Genomic DNA, 10,243 nt, shown 5'->3' with positions numbered 1-10,243 from the left:
CTCTGTGCAAATAAGAAAAATGCCCCCTCCCACTGGAAGCAGCTTATGGGATGTGGTCTGAATAGTGAAGCACAGGTAGGGCCTTAGCCCTTACCTCTGAGGGGCCTGATCACCTTGTACCTGGTGCAGCCTGCACAGTGGTATGTGGTAACCTTCACTTTTGTCCCCTTCCCAACACAGGTCATTTTAATTTCAAAAGAGAGTTGAACATTTGAGAAACCCACCTGTAACTAGTGCAGATCCCTTGAGATGGGGCTCAGTCCTGCTTTAGGTGACAATCATTCCCCTCTATATTTTGAACTACATCCTACAACTTCAAGTCAACACCCAAAATAGTTTCTAGGCTTTGATGGAAAGGAAGAATTCAAAATAAATAAACTGGAGGATAGGAGGTCATTCAAAAAGCAAAGAAAACATGAGCCAGCTGGGGCTCCTTAAGACTCAGAAAGCAGGTTATCATGTCTCGCTGCTCTGTGCCGTACTGGGTGGGAAGGTCCCCCAGCACTTTGCATGCTGCTGAGCTCCTCTCTGATTGGTTGGCTGGACCTTCCAAGTGCCTCTTCCAGTGGTCCATGGATGGTCCTTACCTTCTGTCTTGATCCTCGAGGCTGTCCTGACCAGGGCAAACAGGGTGGCATTGAACATGACTGTCCCATCGCTGTTCAGAGGCATGTTCATGGAGACCAGACGCTGGAGGGGAGAGGAGGCAAAGCCAGAGATTATGGTTCTCAAAGGCCCTACACAACCACCACGGTGGAAATGCTGGGAGGGTGCCTGGTGACTTGTGTGGGTGCTGCTGGGAGTGGGTGGGTGTGAAGCGTGGGTTGCCGCAATGTACTCAAAACCTTCTCTGGGGAGAATCTGGGCTTTGCTGTGAGAACTCTTGCCCTTCTCCACAGAGTAGGGGACGATGGAATGTGTCCTTGACCTTCGCTTCCACAAAGGGATGTTAAGCCCACCCTCCCTGCTGTCCCGCCCAGTGCAGCTCAGCCCCGGGGTGTGCTTCTGCTGGCAATGAAGGGCAGCTGTGCACCAGGCACTGGGGGAAGCCTCCTGCCAGACAGCGTCCCAAACCCCAGGGAAGACAGGATGAGGGAGGGTCGCTTGGGGGAGGTGCAGAGCAGCCTCTTTCCATGTGTTGAAAAATTCATCTCTACATCAAGCCTCGCCAGAGGCTTGCCGACTCCAGGTAGGGTGGTATGCCTCTTCCCTCTTTCCCACCTCCCCAATGTCCTTCCACGGCCCTGTGCTCTGTGAGGGGCTGCCAGCACACGAGGTCATTGAGAGAAGGAGCATCGTGACGCTCATCATGGAGTCCACACCAGGGTGTGGTCAAGGAGGCTGCTTCTCAGACCACATGGGGTCCTCCTGTTGACCTTGTGCCAGGAAGCGTTGTCCTTTCCTGAGACACTGGGTGTTTCTGAGTCTCACGGGCAGTGTGAGTTGGAAAGCATAAAGCCCCATACTCAGACCTCCTAGTTCTGGAGGTTCCATGGGTCCTTTTCCCATCGTGCCTCTACTTTACACTGATCTGTGCTTGTTAGGGTTTGGATCTCAAATGCTCCCAAAGGCCCATGTGCTGAAGGAGGGTCACCAGTCTGTGGCACTTTTGGGAGGTGGTGGAACTTTTAGGAGGTGGGACCTCATGGAAGGAAGTTAGGTCATTGGGGGCATGCTCTTGAAGGGGCTATTGGGACCCCAGCCCCTTCCTGTCTCTTTGCTTCCTGACCACCATGGGGTGAGTAGTTTTCCTCCATCATGGACTCCTGTCATGGTGTACTGGGCCACCACAGGCCCAGATCATCAAGGCCAAGGGACCATGGACTAAAACTATGAGCCAAAATAAATCTTTCTTCCTTATCATAAACCCTTTTTCAGGTATTTTTGTCACAGTGATGGAAAGCATGGTTAAACTCTTTTTTCTTCCATATTTTTTGTGACCTGTATAAAACACAGCAGACACAGAGGGTTCTATAAACCCTCTCTTCTCCATTTTCTATGAGTGAGTTATCCACAGAGCCAGATCTTTCTGCCATTTGTGTTTTTGCCCTATGCCGCCCTCTGGTCTCATTCCCCCCCCCCAGCTCTTTCTCAGCTCATTATTATTTTATCAAGGAATACAAAGTGGTGAGAATGGAGATGGCATGGGATTTAATAGAAGAAGGGCAGAAGTGGGAGTAACATTCCTCAGCCATTGCTGGGCTGCATGGTTGGAGCTCTCATGCGGCAAGAGAAGGGTCAGGGGCTCACAAACTTAGGGGATGCTCACTCTCAGGGTAAGGAGGAAGTCTGTCTAACAGAATTTAGTATTTTTGTCTTCACATATTTCATAGACTCACTTATAAATTTGATAAAAGTGACAGAGCCTCTTCTTGTGTGTGCTTGAGTGATTTTGCATACAATATTAGGGCTTTGCAGATCCCTGAAGCCAAGGCATGGCCTCTCTGATGGCCCTCTGGTTCCTGGGAAAGAACTCACCCGTCACATAGGCTAGAGGTTCCACAAGAGACCAGGAACAGTCCTTCATTCAGAAAGGTCACAAGGCTCAGTGGGACTTGAGGCTTCACTCTGTTGTTCCTTTACTATGTCTGAGAACTTAGTCTAGAAGGGCCCTTACAATATGATCTGCTCAGGTTCATTTCTTCAGGCACAGACGTTATTATCTTTATTTCCTTAAGGATTGTTATGGTTTAGATGTGACGTCTCCCCAAAAGCTCACATGGAGACAATGCAAGGTTTGGAGGAGAAATGATTGGGCTATAGCCTTATCCTAATCAGTGGATTAATCCCTGGTAGGATTAATTGGATGGTAACTGGAGACAGGTAGGGTGTGGCTGGAGGAAGTGGTTCATTGGGGCCAGGGATATGCGGTATATATTTTGTATCTGGGGAGTGGAGTCTCTCTCTGCTTTCTGATCATCGTGTGAGCTGCTTTCCTCTGCCACTCTCTTCTGCCACATTGTTCTTGCCTCACCTAGAGCCCTGCAGAATGAAGATGGCTGTCTGTGTCTGGATACCACTGAAACTATGAGCCCCCAGTCAACCATTCCTCCTCTACAATCGTTCTGGTCAGGTTTTTTAGTCACAGTGGAGGAAAAGCTGACAAAAACAAGGATATCTGGCCTGACCAAAGTCCCAAGGTAAACAGGCATCTTGCTTCCCATATTTCTTCTCTTTCTTCCATGATCCCAGTTTGTCTCTTTGCAGGCCACACAGTGAGGTCATAGGCTTCCCAAAATCCAGCAGAGGCTGATGTGCTGGAGGAAGGTCACCACACCTAGGAGTCTGAAGCAAATCCTGTAGGAGGAAGGAGAAGAGGGGAAGAATGATCAGTCTCTGCCTGCAGCCCAGCTGGGGGGGGGGGGTCCACCTACAGAGGGGTATTCTCCATGGTGTGGCCCTGCTGCAGATTGCATGGTAAAATTTTTAAAAGAATATGCAAATGTTAAGATTTTTTTTTGTTCCAGGTGAAAGGGATTTTAGTAGTGTAATTAAATTCTCAATTAACTAATCTCTGACCAAAAGAAATTTATGGGATATCAATCAAAGATGATAAATAGGTGAGGGTATCCTTAGAACTGAGGTCAGGAGTAAAGTCCAGATTTTCCTGAACCTAAGTATTCTAATGGGAGTACTTATTATTATTCCTGAACCTGGGCTTTCCTGTCCTTCCATTCAACTGAGATGTTCTCAACTTAGTCAAAGGTTGTTGGCCTCCTCCTGGAGTCTGGCATTGTCTCACACGTAAGGTTTTTGGGGACATCACATCTAAACCATACAGTCCTTAAGGGAATAAAGTGTTAGGTGTTTCCCATTGATCCACCCCATGCTGATCCATCATGGACCTCTTCCATAGGTATGGTCACCCAAGCCCCTTTTAGCTCAGGGAATCAAGATTTCCCTCAGGGAACATACTTGGCCTCAGGGTCATCCTCTGCCCAGATCCTCTTAAATTCATCCAGGTGGTGGGGACCCAGGATTGACCAGTCCCTTGTCAGGTAGTCAAAGTTGTCCATGATGACAGCCACAAAGAGGTTGATGATCTGCAGGGAACAGTAGGTACCGTGAGGGGCACCATAAGGACTTTCTTACACACTTACCACTTGAACCCAACCTTGCCAGCCCAGGCATGGCAGAAGCCAACATTTCTAAATTCCAGAAATACATCAGCATGTAAAACACTGCCCAGGACGAGTGAATATTATGGTAGAATTTACTGCAGGACAGAAACATAACTCCAGCACCACTAGAAAAGACCCAATAGCGTCGTAGTCCAGGGTATATATAGCACATATTTAATTGCTATTGGTCTAAATTTATGCTAATTGGGTTTTGGAAAAGTACTAATGCTTTTGGTCCCATTCAGGTTTGCCTTCTATGCATTTGCTCCCTGCTTCAAGAAACAGGAGTTTGAAGTCTTTTAATTGCGCATGCTCAGTGGTGTGTCTGGCCTGGATCCTGGGTGGAATGCACTTCAGCAGCGCGCATCCCCACTCTGTGTGAGTTGGGATGCTGTGAGGTGACAGATCATCTTGCCCCGGCTCACCCCGGCGCTGGCAGGGACCAGTAGGTTGGCTGCAGACGGGGAGCCATGTCAGTTAGGTTCATGTAGTTTTTATGACTGTCATATATCCTTGGAGGATTATTCCTTATATCAATACCAAATATCCCCTTTTGTCTTGTAATGTGCCTTTCCCTTGGGATTCTATTTCTTCTGGTACTGCTGTTATCATACGGACACCTTAAGCACTGCTTTTCGTGCCTTCTCTAGCCCTTTATTTTCATTCTTTTTAAGTCATTTTGTTTTTACTGTCTCTCATAAATAAATAGGCTACAGCTAGATTTTTTTTTTTAACCAGGGATTGAGCCCAGGGGCGCTTAACTACTGAGCCACGTCCCTAGCACTTTTTTATTTTGAGACAGGGTCTCGCTGTGTTGCTTAGAGCTGAGGTTGGCTTTGAATTTTCAGTCCTCCTGCCTCAGCCTCCTGAGCTGCTGGGATTATAGGCGTGCCCAGCTGATGTTCTTAAGGAACTGCTAAACTGTGTGTGTGTGTGTGTGTGTGTGTGTGTGTGTGTGTGTGTCTATAGTGTAACCAGGGCCTTACCTGGAATGTCATATTTGTGAATGATGCTCATGTAATCAGCAATGATAAGCCATTTTTATTTATTTGTTTGTTTGTTTTAGTACTGAGGATTAGACCCAGGGGTGTTTTATCATTGAGTTATATCCTCAGACTTTTTTTTTTTTTGAGACAGGGTCTCATTAAGTTGCTTAGGGCCTCACCAAGTTGCTGGGGCTAGTCCTGAATTTGTGATCCTCATGCCTCAGCCTCCTATGCTACTGGGATTGCAGACATGCAATACCATGTGCCATCAGCTAGAATTCTTAAAGTCAACATTAGGATATTGATCTTTTAATGGAGAACTTTAACTCATTTAATTTTTTGTAATCATTAATAATATATTTTTTCTGCCTTCTTATTTTATTGTCCCAATTTCCACATTTTATTCTATTCTTTGCTACTTTTGCTCTTTCTTTTGATGAATAACTAAGGTTTTCATTGTCTATATTTCTTTTTGTAGCTTGGAATGTACACATACCATTTCTATTTTTCTAGTTGTTGACCTTTCAATATTTAATATATGAATTTAACATACTTTTCCCTTAGTTACCCAAAGACTTACACAGTATCCATTTCTTTTCCTGAAACAAGAGGAGAATCTTAGCACAGTTTCATGTTTCTCATTCTACTGCCTTTCTTCCTAATTTGTTGAGATAATATGAGATTTTATTTCTAAATTGTTAAAGTTTGGGGCATTTCCTCTTAACAATTACTTCAGCTTTATCTCTAGCACTGCAAAAATCTTATTTAGGTTTAATAAATATTTAGTAGTTTATATGTTCATAAATCCTAAGTATAAATGTTACAGTTTCTTCACTCATATCTTTTTAATATTTATTTTTTTTAGTTTTAGATGGACACAATATCTTTATTTTCTTTCATGTGGTGCTCCTCAGCAAACCCAGTGCCTCCCATGCATGCAAGGTGATCACTCTACCACTGAGCCACAACCCCAGCCCTTCACTCATATCTTGATTCTGCTCATTGTGTTTCTAGACTCATTCTTCATTCTGTGGAAGTACATAATTGTATAATTGTGACAAGGCCTGGTAATGTGAGAGAGTAAACTTTTGAGATGGTTATATTTCTGGAAATGTTTATTTTGTGTTGCTACTTGAATACTAATTAGACTGCATATAGGAGCCTAAATTAAAAAGTACCTTTTCCTCATAATTTTGAACACATTATTCCATTAGCTTCTAGTGTGCACCTTTGTTGAAGAGAAGTCCAAGGCCAGTTGATGCTTTGCAAATCAATCTTTTTCTTCTTCAGCAACACCATTCACTGGAGAGACTGTTCTTTCTCCATTGTGTGATCTTGCCACCTTTGTTGAAAATCAATTGACCATAAATGTTGGGTTTATTTCTGGAATCTCTATCCTGTTTCATTAATCAATGTGTCTGTCTTTATGCAACTACTGAGCTGTTTTGATTATTATAGCTTTGTAATGGATTTGAAGTCAGGTAGTGTGATGCCTCTAGCTGTGTTCTTTTTTGCTCAAGATTGCTGTGGCTATTCAGGTCCTTTGTGGTTCCACACAAATTTCATTTCTATTTTTGTGAAAAATGACATTGGCATTTTGATAGGGATTACATTGAATTTGTAGGTTGCACTGGGTAGAATGGACATTTTAACAGTATTAAATCTTCTAGTCCATGCATATGGGGATACCTTTCCACTAATTTGGGTTGTCAACTATTTCTTTCATCAGTGTTTTATAGTTTTCAGTAAATAGATATTTTACATCATTAGTTAAGTTTACTTATATTTCTGCATGCTGTTGTGAATAGAATTAATTTTTAAATTTCTTTTATAGATATTGTACTTTTAGTGCAAAGAAATGCTTCTAATTTTAGTGTGCTAATTTTGTATCCTGAAACTTTCCTGAATTCATTTATCATTTCTAAGAGCTTTTTGATGGAATTTTTAGGTTTTCTTTAAGATATAAGAACATGTCATCAGCAAAGAGACAAATTTACTTTTTCCTTTTCTACTTAGATGCTTTTTATTTATTTATTTTTAGTTGTCCAACTGCTCAGGCTGGAGCTTAGAAGACTATGTTGAACGGAAGTGCTGAGAGCTGGTACCCTTGCCCTATTCCTGATCTTATGATGTTAACTTCAGACTTTTACACATATGGCATTTACTGTGTTGAGATACCTTACTTCTATGCCTGATTTGTTGAAAATTTTTATCATGAAGGATGTTGAATTTTGTCAAATGTTTTTTTTCTTCATCTATTGAGATGATCCTATGGTTTTTGCCCTTCATTTGGTTAATATGCAAATCACATTTATTGATTTGTATTCCAGGTTTAAATCCCACTTGATGGTAGTGAATGATGCTTTTAATGTACTGTTGAATTCAGTTTGCTTGCATTTTGTTGAGGACTTTGACATCTATGTTCATTGGGGATATTGGTTTGTACTGTTCATTTCTTATAGCATCTTTTCCTGGCTTTGGTGTCAGGCTAATGCTGGCCTTGATAAACTTCCATTTTTTGAAGTTTTTCCACTTTGGAAACTTTTAGAATATTTTATTTATCGTTGGTATTCTAAAAAGTGATCATAATGTACCTAGTTAAGGAGTTTTAAAAATTAACATTCTGTACTTAGTAGGCCATTTCAGTCTGAAGGCTCATATCCTTATTTGAAATATTATTTGATCACTAATTCATTTCACACTTCCCATTCATTCTATTCTTTTTGTCTGGAATTTCCATTTCAGAGATAGGATTTTTCTGGCCCTACCCTCCATGTCTAAAATTTTATTTCATATTTTCTCTCTATCCTTTGAGTATTAATGAGAAAACCCCCTGGTTGATCTTTTGGCTCATTCATACTTTCATTCTTCAGCTATGCCCAGTCTATTCCTCCCATCTACTTTAAAAAAAAGTTTCAACCCTGGTATGTCTACTTCTCTAGTTTATTCTTTACTTCACTCTTTTTAGTAATGGCTGCTGCTGCTACTGCTATTACTTCTAATTTAACAGATATGTTCTCTAGTCTCTCTAATGATATGAATTATATTTATTGTATTTATATTATACACACAGGATTTATATTTATTTCAATAATAGAATAAGTTCAGTTTATTCTTTTTCCTCCCTCTGAGTCCATTAATCTGTAAGTCTAGTGTGAGGCGTCTCTTTCTTGATGTTGGTTTCTCCCAAATACTTTGGAATTATTGTTGATTTCTCTTTGTGACAGAGAACCCCGTTCACACCTCTCTGGACAAAGTCCTCCTCCTAGAGGGCTCTCTGAGGATCATGAAAGAAAGACAAGATGAGCTGCAGGTAGACTGGACAGGGGGCTTCTTTTTGAGGTTTGGGTCCCTGAGGGGAGGGTACTCTGTCTCTCAGAAGCAAAAGCCCAAGGGTGTGATATCAAGTGCCATTGCTTCTAAGTTATGAGCATTCACAAATGTTCCCCAGCAAAGCAAGTCTCTGAGGAACCAGGGGTCCCAGGCTGTGGCCCCAGTTCTCTCCTGTGCCTTGCATCTGTTGACCCTGAGCTTGGAGACTCCCTGGGCTGCTCTCACTTCCCCATAGTCTCACCCTGTCTGGAGGTGTGCACTCCTCAGGTCTTGTTCCTTGGTCAGTGGAATCCCAACTGCTTTCTTCCATTTAGGAATCCCTCAACATTTCTGGCTAACCTAAGGTGCTCTTTCATGTTTTTTTGTTTTCCTATTTCCAGCAGTATATTCTTTTAAAAAGTATCTTCTGTCATCAAGAACTTTAGGAAAGTGCCCCTGGATGGACCCAGGTGATCATTCTGAGATCTGTGTTTAACTCTACTTAAATGTGGCACAGGCTTAAGTATTACTTTTAAATGACAGTTTATATGGCCCTTGTGTTCTGATAGTTTATAATCTGTGGGAGGTTGGGATGTCAGGCTGATATTTAGACAGTCCACCACTGTGATACAATGCATTCTGAACAAAAACTATATTTAGGCTTATGTGTGTTTTGCAGAACACAGTGGAGGTGAGTCTATTGGATAAAGGGTCCCAGACCTTCAATAAAGGGACATCATGGAGTAGAAGAAGGTTGCTGCCTAGTATGTAAAAGAGATGAACTAAAATAGACTTTAGAAATCATCTAGATAAGGAAGGACAAATATTTTTCATCTACCACCGGGACTAGGTGGAGCCCCAGAATGCTAGGCTGTGATGAGCAGGAAAGTAAGAAGTTGGAGGCAGATGAGGGCATCATCATGAGCCTTCTAAGAAGGAAAAACAGGCTCAGAATGAACACAGGGCACTGTGACAAACACCTCCTTCCCCAGCATTCCAGAGGTGGTGGCCTTCCAAGAAGTGTTGAGGATCAAGGCTGACTTCAGTGAGTATAAAAGTCAGTGCAGCGGACTGTGTACCTCCCATCTACTTTTAAAAAAGTTTCAACCCTTGTATGTCTACTTCTCTAATTTATTCTTTACTTCACTCTTTTTAGTAATGGCTGCTGCGGCTGCTATTACTTCTTCTAATTTAACAGATATGTAATGTTCTAACACAGCAGATGGCACACACACTGGCATAGTGATCAAAACCCATATTTGTTTTATAGGGAAACTGAGGCTCAGAGAAAGTAGATGTCCAGCTCAAGGCCACAAAGCCAGCATGCTGCAAACTTGGCTTTAAAGCTGTTCAGATTCCAAGCCAGGGTGCTTTCAGTTCAACTGGCCATGGGTGGTTACCAGCAGGTGTCAGCATCCAACAGGTCGCTCCTGGAAAGTTAACACGAATAACAATGAAACAAGCAGCTTCCCAGTCAGGGGAGGGGTAGTGAAGGCAGCACCCACTCAGTGCTTCCTCTTCCTACTCACTTCACTCTTCTACACCCAGGTAGTGCCTAAGGCCCCACCCAGCCTCTGGACTTACTGTGGACATTCATAAGAATTGTGCCCTTGGCCCTCAGCCAAGGTCCCCACAGCCAGCAGGAACTGGAGCTGAGAGCAGTGGAGGCCTCTGACTAGGACCTGCTCCTGTACAGGGACACTGGACCCACTGCCTTCCTTTCTTTGCCATTTTAGCTCCTATGTCCGAACACTCTTCCAGACTTAGGTTCTTGTATTTTAGAGTGTGGTAAAAATGAACGACCTGGGGCTTGAACAAACTGAA

At 42.8% G+C, this 10,243-nt stretch overlaps 1 protein-coding gene across 8 annotated transcripts in view; it reads right to left on the bottom strand.

Moving 5' to 3' along the window:
• Positions 1–6: 6 nt before the first annotated feature.
• The window catches only part of LOC110598966 (voltage-dependent L-type calcium channel subunit alpha-1D-like), an 84,655-nt gene continuing 74,418 nt past the window's right edge, over positions 7–10,243 (bottom strand). For 2 of the 8 annotated variants that reach the window (XR_013423221.1, XR_013423226.1), the window contains 3 exons: positions 6,286–9,849; positions 3,916–4,043; positions 2,129–3,297 (listed from right to left, as the gene is read on the bottom strand). Coding sequence is in view for 2 of the 8 variants with exons in the window: in XM_021732131.3 (XP_021587806.2) it covers positions 3,222–3,297; positions 3,916–4,043 (204 nt within the window). In the remaining 6 variants the exon portion in view is untranslated. Of the gene's footprint in view, positions 691–2,128; positions 3,298–3,915; positions 4,044–6,285; positions 9,850–10,243 lie in introns of those variants that run through there. The other 6 variants (XM_021732131.3, XM_078015540.1, XR_013423222.1 and 3 more) reach the window with 5 other exon arrangements.

The sequence above is a fragment of the Ictidomys tridecemlineatus genome, chromosome 6 (genome assembly GCF_052094955.1).
Source record: "Ictidomys tridecemlineatus isolate mIctTri1 chromosome 6, mIctTri1.hap1, whole genome shotgun sequence".
NCBI classification, from domain to species: Eukaryota; Metazoa; Chordata; class Mammalia; order Rodentia; family Sciuridae; genus Ictidomys; species Ictidomys tridecemlineatus.
Note: the sequence above shows the minus strand (reverse complement) of the source record. Positions and strands in the feature narration are given on the sequence as shown.